This window comes from Natrix helvetica (genome assembly GCF_964273705.1).
Source record: "Natrix helvetica genome assembly, chromosome: 5".
Lineage (NCBI taxonomy): Eukaryota > Metazoa > Chordata > Lepidosauria > Squamata > Natricidae > Natrix > Natrix helvetica.
Window position 1 is genome coordinate 12,337,469 of NC_138551.1, and position 23,573 is coordinate 12,361,041.

Below are 23,573 nucleotides of genomic sequence, written 5' to 3' on the forward strand. Positions count from 1 at the left end.
GGTGGTTTGGGGTGGAGATGTATAGCTGAGTGTCATCAGCATACAGATGATATCCCACCCCAAAACCACGGATGATCTCGCCCAGCGGTTTCATGTATGTGTTGAACAGGAGAGGCGAGAGCACCGAACCCTGTGGCACTCCACATGTGAGAGGCCTCCGGGTCGATCTCTGCTCCCCTGCCAACACAACTAGCACAGTAAAATCCACAGGGATTCCTTTACTTTTACCTTTACCCTTTGCTTTCAAGAATATGGCAGAGAGTCACAAATGGGGTTTATGTGACTGCAAGGACACTGTGACAAACATAGCTTGGACTGGTTATAAGCCTCCTTGTTCAGGGCCATTATAACATCGAATGTTTGCTGAACACTACACACTAATGTACTTTCTTCTTCCAGCATAAAAAAGAAACACCCCAGGATTTCTGACACCTTAATTACACAGCTCTAATGCAACCTCATTTCTGTATCTGTTACTATGCTGAGTAAAGTGCATCCTAAGTCTGCATGGGACCTGCCATCAGTCTTGCCATAAGTTGAATCCCTTGACCATCATAGAATAAGACTCCTAGATTTTGATGAGTTTATAATACTGGAGGTGATATAGAGAAGTAAAAAGAGAAGATATAATCTTTCTTTATTGTTTCTATTAAAAATTAGTTCCTAACATTATCTGACTGATGGACAAACATATTTTATTTATTGCATACAATGCAAGGAACATTTGCTAAATGATTATTCGAATGAATAAGTACAAATTCCAACAATGTACATTAATATCAATTAATTCAAGGCTAAGTATCAAACAACAACAAACAAATTAAATGAATGATGAATATGAAAGTGCCCAGGATTATTCCCTGGATTTGGAAGAATCACTAGACTGACTCAAAGAAATCTGAAAAAGCAGAACTGATATTTAATTTAGTTCCTCCAAAGCAAGTCAAATCAGAACACTTCCTGAAGTCTTGTTAAGTGAAAAACCACACAAATGGATACATCTCTACTTAATTTCTCCAAATAATGTTAACCCTGAAATATTGTGTTACATTTCCTTATTTCAAACAAGTGCCTTCTCGGGCATGGGCAGTGATTTCCATCTCTGGTCCAAGATAGCTCATTTGGTGCCAACTTTAGTAACATTTCAGAGCCAGATAAAAGTACTATTATTCAGTCTTGATTTAACACCTTATTTACTATATTCAATACTAAGCATTTTCTGCAATTATGCTGTTTTTATCCTTGCTTAAATTTCATAAAAGTTTGATGAAGACTAGAAAGCAGTAATAAATGGGGTATTTGAAGACTCCAAAAGGGATTGGACTAAGGTAGGCAAATTGGTACAATTACTTCCTATGAGTATGATTCTGTTAATGCACTCCTAAAATAGCATTTGTTTTTTTACTAGATGTATCACACTGCTGGCTCACATTTGACTTGTGATTGACAAGATCAGCCAGAAACCTTTCACATGTACTATCACCAAGCCAGATCTCTGCTGCCATATACAGGTAGTCCTCGACTTACAACATTCACTTAGTGACTGTTCAAAGTTACAGGGGCACTGAAAAAATGACTTATGACCATTTTTCACACATGACCGTTGCAGCATTCTCATGGTCACGTGATTTACATTTAGGTGCTTGACAACTGATTCACATTTATGACAGCTGCAGTGCCCTGGGGTAATGCGATCACCTTTTGCAACCTTTTGACAAGCAAAGTCAATGGGGAAACCAGATTCACTTAATAACTGTGTTACTAATTTAACAACTGCAGTGATTCACTTAACAAATGTGGCAAGAAAAGTCATAAAATGGGACAAAATTCAATTAACAAATTTCTCACTTAGCAACATGAATTTTGGGCTCAATTGTGGTCGTAAGTTGAGGACTACCTCAATATTTCTGGCCAGTCTAGGCTTTTCTGATTTATTTGAAACATTTATATAGGTACCAAACTCAACATGACATATAAAATAATTAAATAATAATGCAAAATAAAGGTAACATATAACACTAAAGCAAGCTAAAACTTTAAATAGCAATCACAACTAAAATACGCTCTACCCTATTCATCCTAATTGCGTTTCTTTCAGCCCAGCTTTGTAATATCGGCAGACCTGGTCAATATAAATGCTTGATAAAACGTTGGACTAAACCATGTGACATTCAACCCAAATTGAAGTGGAGCCATTAATGAGCGTTCGCCACATGCATTCAATTCAACCAATTGTGAGTCCAACTAACAATAGTTAACCTATAGCTCAGATTTTAATCATTCTATTAAGAAGATTTTTTTAAAAAAAGACACTACGTTGAAGACTGAGAAGCTCTGCAAGGCTGGCATAACTCAAGAAACAAAAGCAAAACAAAACCAAAACTATTTGGGTTTCTGCAAATATTATATTGCTAGCAGGATAATTTAACTCAGCCCTGGAAAGTTTGTCAAGGCCAGTGACGTGCGGTGAAGTTTATGGCTAGTGAGCCAGCAATTTTTTTAGACTTGTGGACTTCAACTCCCAGAATTCCACAGCCAGGCATGCTCAGTTCCGATTTAAAGCAACAGCTTTAAACTTATTTAAATAAGTTTTCTTCCTTCTTTTTCTTTTTCTTTTTCTTTTACCTTCCCCTCCTTCCTCCCTCTCTCCCCCCTCCCCCCCTCAAACACACACACACAGAAGTTGGATTATAGTGTTTAATTCCATGTAGCTGATTTCCAGGGCAAAGGAGGAGTTATTTTTCCCCTGCCCAATGGCATTTTCTTTGATAAAAGGGACGGAAAAATGGTCTTTGAGTTCCCTCCTTGAATGAGAGAATCCGTTTTAGTCAAAACGTTCAAATGTAATAAAATGATCTTCCTGTCTCGATCTATTTCATTGGAAAATATGCCTGCCTGAGGAAAGAGCCTTTCACGTCACTGAAAGCCAGCCCAGGGTGGGATCTCTCCAGGATGGGCGCAAGACCGATCCATGTTCACCAGCAAAGGGCAAAACTCTCTTCCATGGCCTCATTTCCCACCCGAAGCTTCCCCGTTTCTTCTCCATTCTTTTGCTTTCCGCAAAAACAGGGATGCGCTTTGGGAAGGCAGGAGCCCAGAGGAGCCCACCGGCGCCCGCACCGCCCGCTCTGGAAGCCAAACTGCCGGCTGGGACTTTCCAGCTCAGCTGCTTCCCGGGCGGGTGGCGCCTGTCAGACGGGACGACAGGAGCTGTGAGGGAGCACCCTGCTCGGCAGAAGGGCTCCAGGGGCTCTAAGCGTCCACCTGCCTGAGCTGTGCCGCGGGCGAAAGAAAGTGCTTTAGTCAGTGGGGTGTCAGGGGAGAGGATAGAATCTCTCCTCCTCTCCCCCGACACCCCACTGACTAAAGCGCTTTCTTTCGCCCGCGGAAGAGCTCAGGCGGGCGAAAGAAAGCGCTTTAGTCAGCGGGGTGTGGGGGAGAGGAGGAGAGAATGCCTGAGCATTCTATCCTCTCCCCCGACACCCCACTGACTAAAGCGCTTTCTTTCGCCCGCGGAAGAGCTCAGGCTGAGCATTCTCTCCTCTCCCCCGACACCCCACTGACTAAAGCGCTTTCTTTCACCCGCAGAAGAGCTCAGGCTGAGCATTCTCTCCTCTCCCCCGACACCCCACTGACTAAAGCGCTTTCTTTCGCCCGCGGAAGAGCTCAGGCTGAGCATTCTCTCCTCTCCCCCGACACCCCACTGACTAAAGCGCTTTCTTTCACCCGCGGAAGAGCTCAGAGCTTTAGAGGCTTTTTTAAACAGGCAGTCATTCACGGTGAGGCAGCAGCTAGCTAACCTCACTTCAGCACTCGCCTTTTCCCGTTTACATTTTTTTTCCTTTTCATGATTGACAGTGGTGAGGCTCTGCCTCCCCTGCCCGCACGTCACTGGAAGGCAATGCTCCCATTTAACATACCTATCTTAAGGCAGAGCTGGTCTTTTTCTCATACTGTACAACCACCTTCTTCTGAACTAAGGAATATTTTCTGCTATGGTCCAGCTCTCTGTTTAATTCCCTCTTCTGTCTTCCATGTTCCCAAGGCCTGTTAGCTATGACAGTACCTCCTTCTTCATGCTCCCTGGGCCTTCCACCACGGAATGCATGGAGAATAATGATCCTAACCGACAAAGACTAGCCTGGCAACTCAAGGCCAATGATCTTAACCTGACCAGTCTTGGCATCAGCTCTTCTTCCTGTCCTTCAAGGCCATTTCCTCTGCTTTCCACAACATTTGACACTGCTTCCAATAATCTCTTTGTGTCAGGATAGCCCTTTCAGTGAATTAAAGGTTTTAATCTCCTCCTCCTGCTGCACACAGAATTGTGTATTCCACCTCATCTGGAAGGCAGAGGGAATTATAACAGGAAGGGAAACTGCAGAATACATGGAACAAGGAAATCACTACTGCAACAAAGAGAAAGCAGTGAAACACCAGATATACTTCAGAATGAAAAGCTACCATGTTGAGCTAAGCAGCCACAGGAAAAAGTGCAATAAACTTTCTTGGACAGGCAGAAGTAAGGCAAAAATTAAACAGAAAACCACTCAAATTCCAGTGTAATTCTTGATCCTTCCTCTCTATGCACATGCGCTATCCATTTACGCACAGCCTTGGCAGAATCCAGATGTTCCCAATAGGGAACTGCACTGCTTGGAGAAAATTTAAGCCTCAAGGAACTCAAGGCAAGAGCAAACCATGCGTGCTAGAGCCATAAACTCTGCATCATGCCAAGAGCCCAACACAAAGTATTTTAAAGGCAAATTCTGCAAATGGCAACAAATCAGGTTCCACTGCTGGATATTGTTCTAATATCACATTTCTTCACTCCATCTTCGCATTCAATTCCAGGTGATGTGGCAATCATAAAATAAATGAGTGGCCCATTAATTGAAAGACAGCTTACCAGTACCTGGATGTACAGGGACAATCAAAACCTGAGATTACATAAATAATAAAAATCCCATTTTGAAAAAAAATAGTGCCAAACCAGATGTGCACCTCCTGAATGATAACCTATTACATATAATAAAAGAAATTACTTCTAGAATGTTCATTAAAATATTCAAGTCTGGAAGATTTCCCAAGTCCTAAAGTCCAAGTCTCATGGTTCAGCAGAAAAGTCCAGCAGCTGGAGCAAAAAGTTCCAACAGGCAAGACATGAGGTAACACAATCCTAGACCAGTGATGGCGAACCTATGGCACGCATGCCACAGGTGGCACGCGGAGCCATTTGTCAGGGCACGCGAGGCGCTGCCCTGTCAGCTGGCCAGCACGCATGCTGAGTTCACCCTTTTTTAAAGCCATTTTTCGCCCTCCCCAGGCTCCAGAGGCTTTATAGGAGCCTGGAGAGGGCGAAAAGAGCCTCCCCCGCCCTCCCAGAGGGCCTCCTGAGGCTTCAGGGACCGTCCGGAGGCTTCCTGAAGTCTTCGGAACGCTTAAAACAACCCTCCGAGCAAACTGGAAGTGACTCCGGGGGGGGGCGGGGAGGCTCTTTTTGCCCTCCCCAGGCTCCTATAAAGCCTCTGAAGCCTGGGAAGGGTGAAAAAAACATGTAAAAATGGGGGGATCGCACATTGTGCACGCATGTGCACTGGGGGGGTCACGCATTACATTATGGGTGTGGCACGCCTGCACACGACCCCCCTGCGCTCCCCCCACTTGTGGCTCGCGAGCCAAAAAAGGTTCGCCATCGCTGTCCTAGACTAAGACAAAGAATAAATCTTCAACTGCTCTGTAGCCACTAGAGACTCCCTGACAAAAATATGGCCTATCTTAGAAACCCCTCTGTGTCCTAAGTTTTAATTTCTTAAGAGGAGGAACATTCAGTGAATAAAGCAAAAGAAGAGATTACTGCAGTACTTGAGGGCTGAAGTATGGAGTCTTTGGTGTAACCAAACTCAGAGGCCCCAAGGACTTCAGTAACTTCTCCTTCAGACACAGAAAATGGAGAAAAATCAAACTGGTGGGAAAGAATTTGGATATGAATAAAAGGAAAAACAGAACTGGTACCGTTTTGAAACGTATAGACCTCATGTATCCATTTTGTTTCTCTCTTCTTTTGTTCTTATTCATCTTCTTCCAAAAAGATTGCCACACTGCAGCTCGAAGACTTTTGTGCAAGTATATTGTTTTCTTTATGTACAATGCAACATTCCATGCTTTTTTGCTGGGCTTTCCACTTTTAAATAAATTGTAGGCTTCTCATGCTATGTGCAGATCATGTATACCATCCCACCAAGTTGTGTCCTTGAATTAGGATCGCCAGTTCTCATTGTTTGCTTTTTATACTTTGTGCAGTAGCGTGGAACATCTGATGTTTTGAGTATCATAGTAGTGTCTCTGTTGTGGTGGCTTTTGAAACTCAGACATCATTCTAACTTCCTGATTTTCCTATTTACAGTCCCTATCTGCTTACTCGCTCAGCTCTTAACTTTATAACTGCCAACAAAACAATTGAACCATTGGTTGGCAACTATGGCAACTGTACAACTGTAGACCTCAATTCCCAATTGTATTCTCCTGAATAAAACCAATAATCCCCAAGCAATAAAAATAGTCAATCTAATGAACAATTGGATTCTAAATTTCTCTATGATAAATTTTCTAATGGTGAGAACAATCAACCAGTGGAATAGGGCGTTGGTACTTACCTGATACGCCTCTTCTCATAGTGGGGGAGAAGTATCCAGGATGGGTTAACTTCGTCCTCGTTGATTGGACTGAGTCCAATAAGCTCTTTAGACCACACCATAGTCCCCAGGTAATACCCAGTTTCGATGAAGAACTCTATCAGAGTCGATGTGTCATCCATTCTTAGACACTGATATAGTTTCAAACCTTTATTTAGTCGTTTATTGCTTTACGCTCCAGATGTACAACAAAAAACCAATGTTTCCAAAACATCATACTCAGGGACGGGCTGGATACTCCTCCCCCACTATGAGAAGAGACATATCAGGTAAGTACCAACGCCCTTTCTCCATAGTGAGGGAAGGAGTATCCAGGATGGGATGTACCAAAGCCCAAACGTCCCTAGGGAGGGTTAACACTTGGAGCATACCTTGAGACCAACCTATGCTCAACCCTATGCCTGGTGAGATGCCTCCCCTTCTCTGTGTACTGCCTGCAGTACCCTATGTCCGAAGGCTGCTACCACCGAAGCGAAGGAGTCTAATTTGTACTTCTTCATGAATGGTGAGGGAGAAGACCATGTGGCCGCCCTACAGATCTCAGTCAATGAGGCCTGCGAGGCCCAGGCCGCTGAAGTGGCCACACTCCGCGTGGAATGTGCCGTAATGGCCCCCGAAGTTTGCAACCCTCATGCCTGCTACACGGTTGCAATACAGGTCTGCACCACCTGCCTATCGTGGTAGAGGTTACCTTGTTTCCCAGGGACCCCGGCTGGAAGGAAACGAATAAGGCCTCTGACTTTCTGGTTGGCAGGGTTCATTTGAAGTAGATCCTCAGTGCCCTCCTCACGTCCAAGGTGTGCCACTTTCTCTCCAAAGGATGAGAGGAGTCCGGACAGAAATTGGCCAATATTAACTCTTGCAATCGGTGGAAACAAGAGCACATCTTGGGTATGAAGGAGGGGTCCAGTCGTAGGACCACTCTGTCCTGGTGGAATATACACAAATCTTCCCTGGCAGAGCGAGCCTGGAGTTCAGATATCTGTCTAGCGGAAGTAATTGCCACCAGGAAGGCCACGTTGAGTGTCAAGAGTTTGAGTGAGATTGTTCGTAGTGGCTCAAAGGGAGGCCCTGTCAGAGCGTCCAGCACCCTGTGTAAGTCCCAGGAAGGGTACCTGTGTACCGTGGGCGGCCTAAGATTGGAGGCCCCTTTGAGAAACCGCTTGACTATGGGGTGCGGAGACCTGCCTCCTAACAGTGTTCGGAGCCAACCCTCTGTCCAGGCCTGCCTGAAGGAAGTCCAGTACCTGTGACACCGAGGCCTGGACCGAGTCATAGTTCCTGGTGGCGCACTATGTGCAAAAGGCACACCATGTGGCATTGTAGATACGCTCCGTGGAAGGCCTGCAGGCCGCCTGGATCATTTGTATGACCCCGGTGGAGAAACTGTCCCCCCTCAGGATGCTCCGCTCAAGCGCCAGATGGTTAGCTGCAGCCACTGGGGATCTGGGTGTTCCAGAAACCCCTGACTGAAGGAGATCCTCTCCTGTGGAATCCTCCAGGGCCTGTCCACTGAGAGAGACCTAAGGTCGGCAAAACAAGGCTGTTGGGGCCAATGTGGGGCAATCAGGACCACCTCCACCCCCTCCTGCAAGATCTTCTAGATGACCTTGGGGATCAGCGGCAACGGTGGAAAGGCATACAGGAGTCCCCGAGGCCACAGACATCAGAGGGCATCCACCCACTCCGCTCCCAGAGCTGGGTACCTGGAGTAAAACCTCAGGAGCTGAGCGTTGAGGGGGGTGGCAAATAGGTTGATCTCCGGGCGGCCGAAGCGTTCCGCCACTGCTTTGAAGATTGCTGGCTGCAACTTCCACTCTGAATTGTCCACCTCGGTCCGGCTGAGCCAGTCGGCCCTGACGTTGTCCACCCCCGCTATATGCTCTGCGGTTATAGAGATCAGGTGTCTCTTGGCCTCCAGCATGAGGGACTTTGACCTGGTCCCCCCCTGTCTGTTTATGTGCGCCTTGGTAGTTATATTATCTGTGAGTATCAGGATGTGACACCCCTTGACAGAGCTTCGAAATTGTTTGAGGGCCAGGCAGACTACTCTGAGATGATGATTGTAACAGCAGGTCATCTAGATAACATTGGATACAAATAGGCTGTAACCTTAGATATGCCGCCAATGCCGCCATTACCTTCGTGAAAACCCGTGGGGCAGAAGACAGCCCAAATGGTAAGGCCCGATATTGGAAGTGGTGCCCTAACTAGCAGAATCTGAGATATTTACGGTGATCTGGGGTTATGGGTATATGGAGGTAGGCCTCCGTGAGGTCTATGGAACTGAGGAAATCTCCCTTCTAGAATAGTGCAGCGAGTGCATTTTGAACCTTCGATAGCGAATGAACCGGTTTAGCCTCTTCAGGTACAGAATCGCTCTCCAGCCGCCTGAGGCCTTGGGGATCACGAACAGAATGGAATAATAACGGTGACCCTGTTGGTCTAGAGGCACCAGCTGGATAGCTCTGATGTCCAATAGGTGTTGAATGGCTTCCTACATCAGTTGCCTCCGGATCAGGTTATTTGAAATAGCACATGTCTGGAAGAAACTCGGGGGGCTGGAGAGGAACTCGAGAGAGAGACAAAAACAGATGGTGAACTGGACCCATGCATCAGAGGTAGACAGGTCCCAGTGGTCAGCAAAATACGCCAAGCGCCTCCCGATGGGAGGAGAGCTGGGCCTAGGGTTAGTTCTTGCAGAAGGAGCGCCCGCCACCGCCTCCTCCGCCCCCTCGAAAGGGCTGCTTCTGTTGCCTGCCCCTCTGCTGCCTCTTTGGGGGGTATCTCTGCCTGGGGGGATAGCCTCCCTGGTACTGGCGAAACCCTGAATACCCAAAATCCAACCCTGTGAATGACCCCGGAAGGAAGATCCATAGTCCTGACCACAGCCGGTGATTCCTCTAGGGTAGGGAGTCCCTCTGGAGTTGTTCCTTCTCTGCACGATGGGAATCACCTTCCACTTGTCCTTGTTCTCTATCAGGAAGGGATCCAGAGCCATGCCAAAGAGCGCCCCCCCCCCCATGAAGGGTGCTGATGCCAGGAGACACTTGTGACGTACCTCCGCCTGTCAGTGCCGAAGCCAAAGCAACCTGCGGGATGCTACAGAGGAGGCGATCGCCCTGGATGCAAATCTGGCTGCTGCTAGGGTGGCATCCAAAGAGAATTGGATGGCTGCCACCAGTTTGTTGATGTCTTGGTGAGCCCTGATCCGCTGCTGGAGATTCTGTAGCCACAGTGGTGAAGACCGATTGAAGGTGGTGGTGGTGGTGGCTGCCTTTACTGCCCAGGCCACCACCTGATGACTCCTCTGCAAGGTGAGGTCTGCCTCCTTGTCCTCCGGTTTCAGAGCATCCTCTGGTTCTCCGGGCAAGTTTGTGGGTATGTGTAGCACTGTGACCGGTGCGTCAATGGTGGGCTGCGGCAGCACCTGAGCCATGTCCTTGTCCACTTTAAAAAAGGCTTTGTCTGTGGAGGTTGGAATCGGCTCCGAGGTGGGAGATGCCCATTGCCTTCTTATCAGGTCAAGAAAGGACTTGGGTGTGGGCACCGTGTTGGCCTCCACAGTCTGCTCCTCGAATATGGTCTCAGCCGAGAAGCCTTGAGGTTGCGCTGGCAGTTCTAAAGGTCTGTTGCCAAGCTTAGCTGCCGTCTTTGCCTTGAATAGCAAGGACTTGTATAGGGAGGGCTGGAACAGTCCGGAGCAGGAGGGCTTCGAGGGAGGCAGGCCCTCGTCCTCGGAAAGTCTATCCTCTCTGAGCTCCCCTTCCTCGGATTCCGCATCGCTGTCCTCCTGGGAGGATAATGGGGAGTCAGCAGGGTCTGCCCCCTGGGCCTCCAGCCCCTCAGGAACCATGGGTAAGGGGACCACGTGCGACTGCATCTAGGACTGCTGGAAAGCCCCAGCCATGCACTGCTGAAACGCCCTCATCATCATATCTTGGAAATTAGGTACCCCTGGGATGGGTGCTCTGGCTCCCGTACCCGCAGGTGTGGGAGGGAGAGATTGTGGCAGAGGGCCCGTGGTGCATGGAGGGGATTGCCAACCCTGCGGAGCGCCCCAGATCCCTGAGGTGTTGAAGGGAATCCTCACTTGAAGGGAGGGATCCTCTTCCATAGCTCTACTGGGGGAGGAATGCCCCAGTAGCCTCTCATCCAATCTCAGCCCCTGCGGGGCCTTTCAACTGTTGGCCTTGTGGCATATTTGCTCTAAGGCTTTATGCCTCTGCTTCTCATATTTGGAGCCCTGTATAGTAAATTTGGGACCAATGCTAGGCTCCTTAGGTGCCTTGGGGACAAGGTGCCTGGTCTTCCTTTTTGCCTTGCCGCCCCCTCCCTTAGCAGTACCTTCGCTAGATGGAGCTGGTGAGAGCTCCTCCGCTCCTCCGGTGGGGCTGGCTGTAGGCGTGAGAACCTGGCTCCTGCCAGTGTACTCTGTTTTCATGAAGGCCGCCATATTGGATCACGTGTTCAAAATGGCGGTTCACCATTTTGGAATTCAAAGTTCCGTTCCTCTGGCATGCTTGAACAGTGGCTTATGCCCTCAGGCTGCCACGCACCTTTTCTGCAGGTGGAGATATCTTTCTCCCCCCTGCCCTCGGCACTCATTCTCCGGCTCCACCGGCCCCCTCCGGTGTCTTAGGATAAGCACGGGCGCTCTGTGACATTCCAACGCCGCGGTTCGTCACTCAACCCTTGAGGGGAGCGGCGGAGGCCTCCGGCGCTGTTTCAAGGGTTTTTTCCCTTGCCGCTGTTTAAAGGAGTGGCGAGCCAGCACCTCGTGAGGCTTCTTTTTCAGTGGTGGTGTAACTTTGAATAGTCACTAAACAAATAGTTGTAAGTCAAGGACTGCCAGTATTCAGTAAAAGATCTAAACTACTAATACTAAGGAACATTTTGGACTTTAATACTTGAAAATATTTAGTATACTTGAGGAGTAATTGTTTGACCAGCATGTTTGAGCAGGGCTCCCTCAAGAGGAGGCCAAATTTGTCTGTAACTACTGATACAGTTTGTAGCTGTTGATAACGATATATTTACTATAGTGAAATGTAACAAAGGCAATTGTTGAGTCTTGTCTTCTGATGGGAGATTATTTTGACTGGAGATACAGCAAATTGAATTTATGGTCCTTCACTCTCCTGTAGAAATGGAGCTTTTACAGTGGTGTTTGATTCCATAATATTTCAGTATTGACTCCCTTTCCATTGATACACTCCCACTGCAATTCTGAAATCCTATTAAAATTGTTTCTGTAGAAATTTACTGCTTCGTTAAAAGGGTTATGCAGTTTCAAATTTGCTGACTTTCATTTCCTTATTACCTGCTGTATACCGTACTTAGAGAGCTATTCTGATGCATTTGTGTGGTTGTAGTCTTTCCCAATGGTGTGTTGTCTGCTTATGTCTCACTGTAGACTAGGGTCACTAGAAAGGATTAAAGTGGCGTTTTGATTAGTAATTTGAATGATAAATGATTTCAAACATAATTATCTTTTTCATGTTAAAATGTTTATATGTCCTTGGAAGAAATTACGGAAAATAGTGTTGATTTCTATGTTGTGATATTCTTGTGTATAAACTCATTTTGTGTAAAGCGAACACTAATATTTTTACAGTGGCTTAACACTATTTTTAATTCAATTTAATTACTAAATATGTATGTAGAGGATTACAGTTTAAACCAGCGGATTTCTACTTATGTGTCTGAATTAATTTCTGAGTAGATTTGTGTAGAATGGGTCTGTGAAGCAGTAATTTCAATAATTTTGGTTGTGGTGATGGTGGTATTATTTGCTCAATTAATCAAAATTGTCCTTGAAGATAAAAAACTTAATTACATATAAAAGCAATATCCCAGGATTATGGTGGTCATTTAAAATTAAAAGTAAACCAGTGCCTTTAATTGAGCAGTGCAGAATGCACTTGCCCATTTGTTACGTGGGCAAAAATGAAATTGTGTAATGCTTGTTCTACAAGCACGGCAATGGCTTTGTATGACCAGAATTATTTGAATGCGTTGAGATCAGTTTAAAAAGCCCTGAATGGCTTACTGCCTAATTGGTTCTGATATACTATCCCATCAGTCAGCTAAGATCAGCTGGGGAAGCCGTGCTTGTGCTTCCACAGGTTGTGGGTGTCTCATAGTGGGAATAGTCAGGAAGGAGGTCTCTGTGACAGTGCCTCAGTTATGGAAAACTCAGAGGGTTTCTATGCTCTGTTTCAGAAAATACATGAAAACCATGGCACTTAATTCAGGCACATGTAAGGTATCAGTTGCCATAGAACATAGAATAACAGAGTTGGAAGGGACCTTGGAGGTCAGCTAGTCCAACTCCCTGCACAAGCAGGAGAGTCTGCACACCATTTCAGACAAGTCTCTGCTGGAAAGCCTTCAGTGATGGGGCACCTGCAACTTCTGAAGGCAAGCCTTCTCCATAGTGAGGGGAGGAGTATCCAGGATGGGTTGACTGAGTCCAATAAGCTCTTTAGACCGCGCCCTAGTCACCAGGTAATACCCAGTTATTGACACAGTCCCCAACTGGACGGCTGTGTCATCCTGATTTCCTTGAAAAATTGCAAGAAAGAAAGAAAGACTGAATTAAACCGCAAATTGCTATTTCTCTGAGGCGTGAGTACTTTGGCGGCCAGCCAAAACCCCAGCGGGGGTAGCACCTATCGCCACTAGCCTGCAAAGGCGGCAAGCAGGTTCGGCCACTAGGAATAATCCTGCAGCCATTCTCAGCCTTTTAAAGACCGTCAGAAGGAGAAAAATGACCTATAACCCTTTTCCAGATTTATGATCACTGTAGGTCACGTGATCAAAATTCAGATGCTTGGTAACTCGCTTGTATTTATGACATCTACAATGTCCCAGGGTCATGTGATCCCCATTTGTTACCTTCTCAGCTGGCTTCCAATAAGCAAAGTCAATGGAGGAACCCAGAGTAGCTCAATGTTTCACTTAACAACTACAATGATTCATCTAACAACTGTGGCAAAAAGATCATAAAATGAGGCACAGCTCACTTAACAACTGCCTTACTTAGCAATATAAATTTGGAGGTCAATTGTAGTCATAAGTCAAGGACCATCTGTAGACCAAGAGGACTACCTTGGAAGTTTTGGACTCAATTGCGAGTAGACTTCTTATGAGGACTGCAGTTCAGTCCATTTTGAGTGATGACTTAAAATCCTGGCTTGGCTAAACATGTGAACTACCAATTATACAATTCTTCAACTAGGACTGGTGAAGTGTTAATACCACTTTATAATGCCTTGATAAGGCCACACTTGGAATACTGCATTCAGTTTTGGTCGCCACGATGCAGAAAAGATGTGGAGACTCTAGAAAGAGTGCAGAGAAGAGAACAATGATGATTAGGGAACTGGAGACTAAAACATATGAAGAACGGTTGCAGGAACTGGGTATGTCTAGTTTAATGAAAAGAAGGACTAGGGGAGACATGATAGCAGTGTTCCAATATCTCAGGGGTTGCCACAAAGAAGAGGGAGTCAAACTATTCTCCAAGGCACCTGAGGGTAGAACAAGAAGCAATGGGTGGAAACTAACCAAGGAGAGAAGCAACTTAGAACTGAGGAGAAATTTCCTGACAGTTAGAACAATTAATCAGTGGAACAGCTTGCCTCCAGAAGTTGTGAATGCCCCAACACTGGAAGTCTTTAAGAAGATGTTGAATAGCCATTTGTCTGAAATGGTATAGGGTTTCCTACCTAGGCAGGGGGTTGGACTAGAAGACCTCCAAGGTCCCTTCCAACTCTGGTGTTGTGTTGTGTTGTGTTGTATTGAATGCTTAAGCCCTTGGAACTCACTATCAGCCAGAAATCATATACCAGGTACACAATATGCCAATGGCCCATTGATTTGTTTTTACTGCTTTCCTGATGGTTTAGCAAAAAATAAACAGAGCATCTATTACTGCAGTTTTTAATGAGATCTTGTTTTCTCACTAAACAAGTTAAATTATGTGTTAAGAGTACAGGTAGTCCTCGACTTACAACAGTTCATTTAGTGACCATTCAAAGTTACAAAGGCATTGAAAAAAGTGAGTTATGACCATTTTTCACACTTATGAATGAGCATCTCCATGGTCACGTGATTTACATTCGGATGCTTGACCACTGACTCACGTTTATGATGGTTGCAGTGTTCTTGGTTCATGTGATCACCCTTTACAACCTCCTGCCAAGCAAAGTTAATGGGAAAACCAGATTCACTTAACAACCGTGTTACTAATTTAACAATTGCAGTGATTCACTTAACCAACGTAGCAAGAAAAGTCATAAAATGGGACAAAATTCGCTTAATTTATCACAACAACATAAATTCTGGGCTCAATTGTGGTCATAAGTTGAGGACTACCTGTATGCCCCTTTTTTCTGCTTCTTCCTGAGAGGATAATTTCAGTCCATCATTTGTAGAAGGGGAGATGTCAAGCCTAAAGAGACTCCAGTAAGAAGTGCCCTAGAGCTTAGTTTGCTCCCCTATCTTCATCTACATGAAGTTGTTGAGAAAAGTCATTATCATAGACTTTTGAAATGAATTTTAAGAAGTCATTCCATGGAAAAAGGCTTTTGTTTTTAATTGTCTTTTTACAAAACATGATAGGATAAGATTCTGAAGGTTAAGACTAGAGGGAACCAAGGAGCTAAAGATTACACTAAAGAGGATACTTACATTTGACTTACAGAACTTAGTAAACTATTGTATTGAGGGATATTTTAAGGGCGTCTTTTCTGTTATAAACAGACTGTGTTTAAAAATTATAAAAGGGAACAAGATTTGAATGTGTATTCATAAAGAACAGGCAATAAGAATTATATGGAGAAAGATGCTATATTGATATACAAATGAAAACAGGCTATCTTAATAATTAAAACAGATATACAAATAAATCAAAAGAGCAATCTGGACATCTTCCTATATTGAATTTACAAACAAGATTTGTTAAAGTTCTGAAAAATTTAGTGAGAAGGGATAAATAAAAAATAAATAAAAAATTAAGAAATTATTTGAATGCACTAAAAATCAAGATTGTTAAAAATACAAGGAAGGAATATAAATTTGGTTATCTGATCAAGGTTAAAAATAAATTGTTATCTCTGTTTTAGTGGGTTTTTGTTAACTAAACCTGAATGAGAGGTTTTTGAAGATATGGGTTGAGATATAGGAAGAAGAGATAATGTGTTCTATTTTAAGAGAAAGTAAGTTCCTAAAATTGTCATACTTGTGATTAAGGGGGAGGAAATGTATGTATTTCTTTCACTTTTTTACCATATGCTTATTTTTTTCTTTTATATTTTTCCGCCCTTTTTTCTTTTTGTTTCTGTTAGTTTTTACCTTTTTAACTGTAATCTTTAATATTACTCTAAAAATAATTGATTACTACAAAAAAGCAACAGAAGGTAGACTATTTAAAATGCTCAACAGCTAAGGTCTTCACAGCTCTACTATCAAAATCTGATAGCCTAAAATAACCTCACAGCTATGCAACTTGACAGTGACAAGTGAATGTGAGAGAGCCAATGAGAGCTCAAACTAAAAAAGGCATATGACTCATGGGTAGCAGGAGCAAGCAAAAGTAGAGGCAGGTATCGCTTATGGTCAAATTAATTATTTCAAAACATATTAAAGGTAGCAAATTTTGTCACTTTTGTTCAAAAAAATCCTATCAGGTCATCTACAAATCATTTAAATAACTGTTAAAATTAAAAATGTTCCCACTAGACAAAATGGATAAAGATCTTTTTTTTTTCCCTGCCAGGCCTATTTTGTTCTCCAAGGTTCCACCTGAAGATTTTAAAAATTACTCTATACTGGATATTTCTTAGATTTCTGCATTTTTATCTGCAGTAGTGTGCACTACTTCTGTCCATAGAAAAGACTAATGCATCCCAAACTCCTTAGAAAGTCATTCTGCCTTGTAGGGTGGGTAATATATAACAAGGTATTTGTCTCAACGAATTCATTCAGGAAATTTTAGCTCTTATATTAGGAAAACTATGAGAAATAGTGATGGCACATGTTTCTTTTAAAAGAGCAAAATATTACACAAACTTCTCAGCTAGGTTCAAAATTTGTAATACTAGTTAGTATACAATAATGCAGAACAGCTGCAACATAATTCTACTGTATGTAAATAAAAGTGATTCCCAACCCCAATTTAGGAGTGATCACCCACTCCTACAAAGAACTCAAAGTGGTTTATAAATCAAACTAACACAACCTGATCGAACAGTATTTAACATAGTTAAGACAATTCCAGCACCATCAGTGTGCACCCTTCTCTGCTGGATAAAGTTTTCAAGATCTTTCTGAAAACCAAGGAGCTAGGGAAATTCCTCATATCAGGACACAAGATGCTCCTAAAGGCAGGGGCAACCAGAGACAGAAAACTGTTGGTTTGCACCCCCCCCACCCCCCCGGTCTCCTGTGGAATGGGATTATTCAGCATTCCTTCCCTCCAACAATGCTCACAGCAAAGCAAATCTGAACAGAAAAGCCAATCCTGGGGTATATTCTGTAATTATCAGATACATGTAACTTTATTTCCATGCCTGAAGCAGACTTCATGGATAATCCATGGAATTTTTTTTATGGCTACAGAACAGGTATAGATTTCCACCATCTTCATCCAATGTGCTTTTCTGCCTAATCTATACCTCCAGGGATTCCCATGTAATTAAAATTCTCTTAAAATAATATTTGTGTGACTCTAAAACTGATCTCCCTACTGAAAATTGTCTGCTTCTGCTGATCTGCCTCAATTATTATTTTCTCAATGAATTTCTGACAATCCTTCCAATGTTATGGGGGGGGGGGATGACACAACCCTAATGTTACTTTCAAGTAGGTACAACAAATCCCCTTCACTGAGAACTGCATGCAAGTCCACTCCATTTGAAAAGAAATAATCCCCAATATTATTAATTTATTATTACTGGGCTGAGGGAGCTATTATTGCTACAATATCTACCACAGCCCTAATAGCTTGGTATGACGGCTGCAAAATCCTAAATGGTTTAGGATCAGATAGATGGCAAAGACCCTCTCTTCATTTAAGAAATTAACCACTTACTGAAATAATGTTCAGAGGCCCTCTTCCATGCCTCAGCAACTTGAAAAGTCTTTTCAAACTGCTAATCTAAGTCGTGACATCTTCTAGGAAAAGTTTTTTTTTTCAGTTCGTTAAAATCGATGAAAAGGCTGGATGATTTCACTAGATGTTTAATTAATCTTTCACTATTTTTAGAGGGGTATTTTAAACTGTCAATTATTTGAGAATCCCCTAGAACTCCTTGAAGAGAAAGTCCAAAACGTAAGTGTTGGTTTCGGAATGCAAAATATGAAAAGTATCTTTTTTTGGTGCTTCCTTTCCCACCACAAACTTCAGCTGTTGTGACGCACATCATTTTCACTGCCTTCTAGTTATACAAATTGTGGTAAACAATGAAACAGCAATTTAAGCGTAACTTTTTTAAAAACTAATTTCAACCAAGTTAACTGCAATAAGTTATAGTTCAGCAGAGCTAAGCATTATCAAGTATTCTGATTTTCATGACTCTCAATTAATGACATTGCTATGATCAATGATCATCACACTGACTGATCATAATATGAAAAATAGGAAATGCATAGTAGAATTCCTTTGTGGAGTGGGGAGAAAATCGGCATCAACAATATTTCTCCAGAGGCAGGAAATTTGGCTTGATTAATATACAAATAAAGAAGTAGAGACCTTCTCCAAAACCCTGATTAAACTCAGCCTGCTAGATTTTTTTTTCAACCTAGTTTCCAAATCCAGCTACCTAAAGCTGTCACCTATATTGGGGGTAAGCCAACTAAGATCTTTCCCTTGCAATGATCAGCAATTCCAACAAATGTGGCTAATGGTGAGGGAGGCTACAAGTTGTGATTCAGCATCTTCTGAGGGCCTCAAATAATTGCACATTCTTCTTTGCTGAAAATGTTTCTGGTGTATTACTTTCTTCAAAAGACAGCCTCTCAATGTCTTTCAGATTACTTTTTGTAAATAAAGGGAAAATTAGATATAGATTTCTAAAAGAGTAGTGCTCATCTCTTAGAATATGTGAAAATGATTTACAGCAAGTCTAACTATATTATTTTTCATGTGATTAAAATAGCTATTAATAAACAAACATGTGATAATCCTACAAATGCTCAAAGGTGATATGGAACTCTAATTAAAGAAATAATCAGATTCTATGAAGTCCACATCAGAAAAATGGGATACTTCAATTGCCTAAAAATCAATCAAGGATTTGATACTAAGCAGACCAGACCCTATTGAAAAAGTATCTCATCTTAGAGATTTATTTATCCAGCATGCAGAAGTGGATTTTGTCCGCCCTTATTCCTAGGCTATACAACACATTCTGTCACAAATCATAATTGGTCTTTATTTTGCTTTTGCTGTGGACTCATATCTTTAATCAAAGTTTTAACTTTCTATTTTAATTTATATTTTGTATTTGGCATTCTAACTACAGCTATCCACTTAACCATCTGAACGAAGAAACAGGATATACACGGATAACACAAGTTTGATGTTGCTGTCTGCTCAGAATTCAAGCTCAATCTAAATAAAATGTAGCACAGCACTATTTTGAGAAAATAAATCTGCCAATGATTATTTTAATATAACTTCATGTAATTTTAAATCCCACTACCAAATGACTATTATTTCGATCCTCCTCTTACTTCCACAGGTTCCCAAGCAACTTAAAAAAGGAATATAGTAATGTTAAATAACAATTCTTTAAAGCTACTTTCACAAATTCGAAACAATGTTAATTGTAAGAAAAGTCATATAAACAGGAAATATGAAAACTGCTTGGTAAAAGAATCATTACTTTATAAATACCTACGTAAACAAGCACATCTTCAGCTGACATCTAAAAGATAAGCTAGCTTGCCTTTGTAGAATTTTGTAACAGAGGTATTGCTATTGAGAATATCCTAAAAGCAATAGCTTTTAGACTTATATACTGCTTCATAGTGTTGTACGGCACTCTGTGAGGTTTATAGAGTCTGAATATTGCCCCCAACCATCTGGGTCTCCATTTTACCAACCTTGGAAGGATAGAAGACAGAGTCAACCTTGAGCTGGTCAGAACTGAATTCCTGGCAGTGGGCAGTGAGTTAACCTGCAATACTGCATTCTAACCACTGTGCCATCATGACTCTAATGTTAACCCTTGAACTCTGACCAAACCAACCTGTTGGGTTTTCCCAGCTACCTTCAGTGTATAGATTAGAAATTTACTGGAGAAGACAATATTAAATTCCTAATACCTAGTTAAAGTTTTATAGACCAATGCCAACACCTAATACTGGATCCAATAATTGAGGGAAGCCAAGTGCAGCACTTCCAGGCCCATATTATATGGTGCAATTTAGCATATAATTTAATAAGAAGGTAGTTATGATCTGCAGCAATTGCAACTTCTAGACAACTTTCAAGGGTATCTCAATGTCAAGCAATGTTTATGCCATTTGTGTGTTATCAAAGCATTGACTATCCCAATCCAAGAGACGTAAGTTGCTAAATGAGCTGATTGGTAGCAAAATGGAAACAAGGAGAGCCCTCCAGCTACACACCTACTAATGTGGAATGGATACCATCACAACAGCTTCTGTTCTAACAACATCACTTCCACTTCCCTTCATTTATGTACACAAAAGCAATAAAGGAACAAACTTCTGTTAAAACATCAATACTCTTGGATTGCAGGTACTTTTGGGATGAGGTAACTTCTACAAATTGTCTCATTCCTTTGATATAAAATAGTTGAAGAGAAAATTAATTTGAGTGAACTGAATGAGAAATGTTTCAGTACAGAATATATCCCAACTTCTTTGTGTGTGTGTGTGTGTGTGTGTGTGTGTGTGTGTGTGTGTGTGTGTATACCAGTGTTTCTCAAACTTGGTGACTTTAAGTCCTGTGGACTTCAACTCCCAGAATCCCCCAGCCAGCTATGCTGGCTGGGGGATTCTGGGAGTTGAAGTCCACAGGACTTAAAGTCACCAAGTTTGAGAAACACTGGTGTATACATACATACACACACATATATATACACACACACGTATATATATACACATATATACACAAAGTAATGGTTCAAGTGATAGCTCTAGATGTCTACGCAGTTTATCTTTTTTTTAAAGTAAATAAAATACGGAATACATGTTAAACACTAAAGTCTTAAAAAGGATATTGTTCATTATACAGTTCAAGACTATGAAGTAAGGAAAGATCAAAACACTTTATAGAAACAGAAACGACCCTCCCAGTTCAAAAACTTATGAGGCATTTGGTTCAATTCTAACGTAACATTTTTTGAAATTAGGATCACCTTTCAGAACTTAGAGACTACACAAAAATGTTACACTGAGAAAAAAAGACAGACTTTCTTAGCAAAACAGATGAAAAACACAGCTCATATGTTATGTAGGAATTCAAAAGTATGACATGTAGTTGTTAGAGCTATTAAATAACATTTTATAGAGATTCCTCCCATTAGTCTTACTAAACTATTAAGGACAGTGTTGGAACATCTGTTTTTTAAGAATCCTTCAAATGTCCATAAGACCTATTATTCTTAACGACTCATTCAACTTGAAACAAAAAAGAACATGGGATCTGATAGCAGGATAGAACAAGTAATATATGCATGTTATTACATGCAATTAATTTACACAATGCAGTGATAAACTAACATTCACACCGCTGACCTAGCCGCACTTCTCTAAAGGAAGGCACAGGCCTCACACAGGATTAAAAAGGGCTAGGATTTTCAAGAATCCAAGGCTTGGCTCAGGAAGACAGACTGACAGCAACAGCTGAGAGAGTACCCTGTATTGATCCTGCAACATCCTGGCATTCCAGAGAGGGTAGCAGGGGAAAAGGGTGACATAAATAAACTCCCGAGAGCCCCCAAGACGAAAGAAGCCACACCATTAAGCCACAAAAGTTGTGACCTGAAAGTTTCCTGAATTTGGGAGGATCCGGACTTCACACAATGTTCTAGGGGTAACATTCATGCCAGAGGGTCTCTTTTTTACATTTTATTTTAATTGTTATGACTTCACATCAAAGAAAAGTAAAGGGGTCACAAAAGAGATGAGTAAAGGGGCCAGAAAAGAAGGGGTGAGTAAAAGGGCCAGAAAAGAAGAGGTGAGTAAAAGGGACAGAAAAGAGATGAGTAAAGGAACCAGAAAAGAGGAGATGAATAAAGAGGCCAGAAAAGAGAGGGTTGAGTAAAGTAGTCAGAAAAGAGGGGGTCAGAAAAGATGGGGATGAATAAAGGGGCCAGAAAAGAGGAGATGAGTAAAGTAGTCAGAAAAGAGGGGGTCAGAAAAGATGGGGATGTAAAGTGGTAAGAAAAGAGGCGTTGAGTAAAATGGTCAAAAAAGATGGGGATAAGTAAAGGAGCAGAAAAGAGAGGTTGAGTAAAATAGTCAGAAAAGAAGAGATGAGTAAAGGGGGAAGAAAAGAGAGGTTGAGTAAAGGACTCAGAAAAGAGGGGGATGAGTAAAAGGGTCAGAAAAGAGGGGTTGAGTAAAGGGGCCACAAGAGGGAATTAAGAACAGTTATCCCTAACCCCACACTCATCCTGGGGTTCCCGAAAACCATGCCCGCCCTCTAGGTCTCTGCAGTAAAAGAAAAAGAAAACCGCAAAGGAGACCAAAACTCCTGGCCTTAAGGTTATGGATCGGGCTGCTATTATTATGGGGCATGGATGCAGGGGCTTAAAGTGTCCTCCAAAGGCTGGGAGGAGAGATGAAAAGCCGCCCCGGCCCTCACGGAATCCCCTTCCCCCCGGCTCCCACTTCTGAGAACGAAACCTCCCCGCAGCCCCACAAACCGGCCCCCGACGCCTCCCCCAGCGACCCCTATAGGCCTCCTCGGTCTTCCCCTCTCCGCCCCGGGGCGGAAAGACATCCCCCCCCCACAATGGTTGGCCGATGGCGGCCTTCACACACACCCCGCCCCGAAGCCGCAGCTCCCGGTGGTTCCCGCTTCGGCCGGTCGCCCGGCGGGGAGGGTGGGGGCGAAGAGGCGCGTACCTTATAGAAGGCCCCATTGGAGCCTCGCACTTCCACCGTCAGTTCCTCCATGTTGGGGCCGCAAAGGACGCCGGGACAGGCTTCTAGAAACTATCGCCACCTGAGTGGGTTACAGAGGAGGGCAGGAAGAACAAGGAGGGGACGCGGGGCCCCCGCCCCCAGGGCTCTTCCCCCCCCCCCCACTCCGCACACCCGGCGCAGGCCCAGGGCCCGTGGGAGGCGGAGCGGCAGGGCAACGCGACAGGCGGGGGCGGCGCCGCCCTCAGTCGCCACGGGCGACTCACAGCAGCGGAAGGATCTCCTCGGCGGTTCTGCGTCCCTCCTCGGACGCCTCGCGCAAGCCCCGAAGGCGAGTTCTGGCTTCTTCGCTTCCCTAGAGGGCGGGGCTTGCGTGTCTTCTTCCCGTGGCTAGCGTTTCTTTCCCCTCCCGGTGGGGACTTCAACTCCCAGCATTCCTAGCGGCTCGTAGCCGTTATATGCCCCTGAGCAGGAGGCGTGGGAGTTGTAGTGCGAGCACCTGTGATGAGGGGAGGCCCTCCAGGAACACCGGGGCATCCTTCAGTGGGCTCAAAATGGAAACTAGAACTGAAGGAAACTTGGCTGTGTTTCTCAACTTTGGCTTGGTGGGTTTCAAGTCCCAGAGTTCCCCAGTCAGCTTTCTGGGTGGGGTGTTCTGAAACTTTAAAAGTCCACCTTTTAAAAGTTGAGAAACGTTGGGTTTATTGTTTCAAGCCATATGGGGAGCAGTAAAAGGTGTAAGGCTGAGTG

At 43.5% G+C, this 23,573-nt stretch overlaps 1 protein-coding gene across 3 annotated transcripts in view; it reads right to left on the reverse strand.

Moving 5' to 3' along the window:
* Positions 1–23,234, reverse strand: part of FXR1 (FMR1 autosomal homolog 1) — a 50,785-nt gene extending 27,551 nt beyond the window's left edge. The window contains exons 1-2 of one of the 3 annotated variants that reach the window (XM_081953824.1): positions 23,090–23,234; positions 22,806–22,905 (exon numbers count right to left, since the gene is read on the reverse strand). In XM_081953824.1, coding sequence (XP_081809950.1) covers positions 22,806–22,856 — 51 coding nt within the window. In that variant the 5' untranslated portion in view covers positions 22,857–22,905; positions 23,090–23,234. Of the gene's footprint in view, positions 1–22,805 lie in introns of all 3 variants that reach the window. The other 2 variants (XM_081953823.1, XM_081953825.1) reach the window with 2 other exon arrangements.
* Positions 23,235–23,573: the final 339 nt, after the last annotated feature.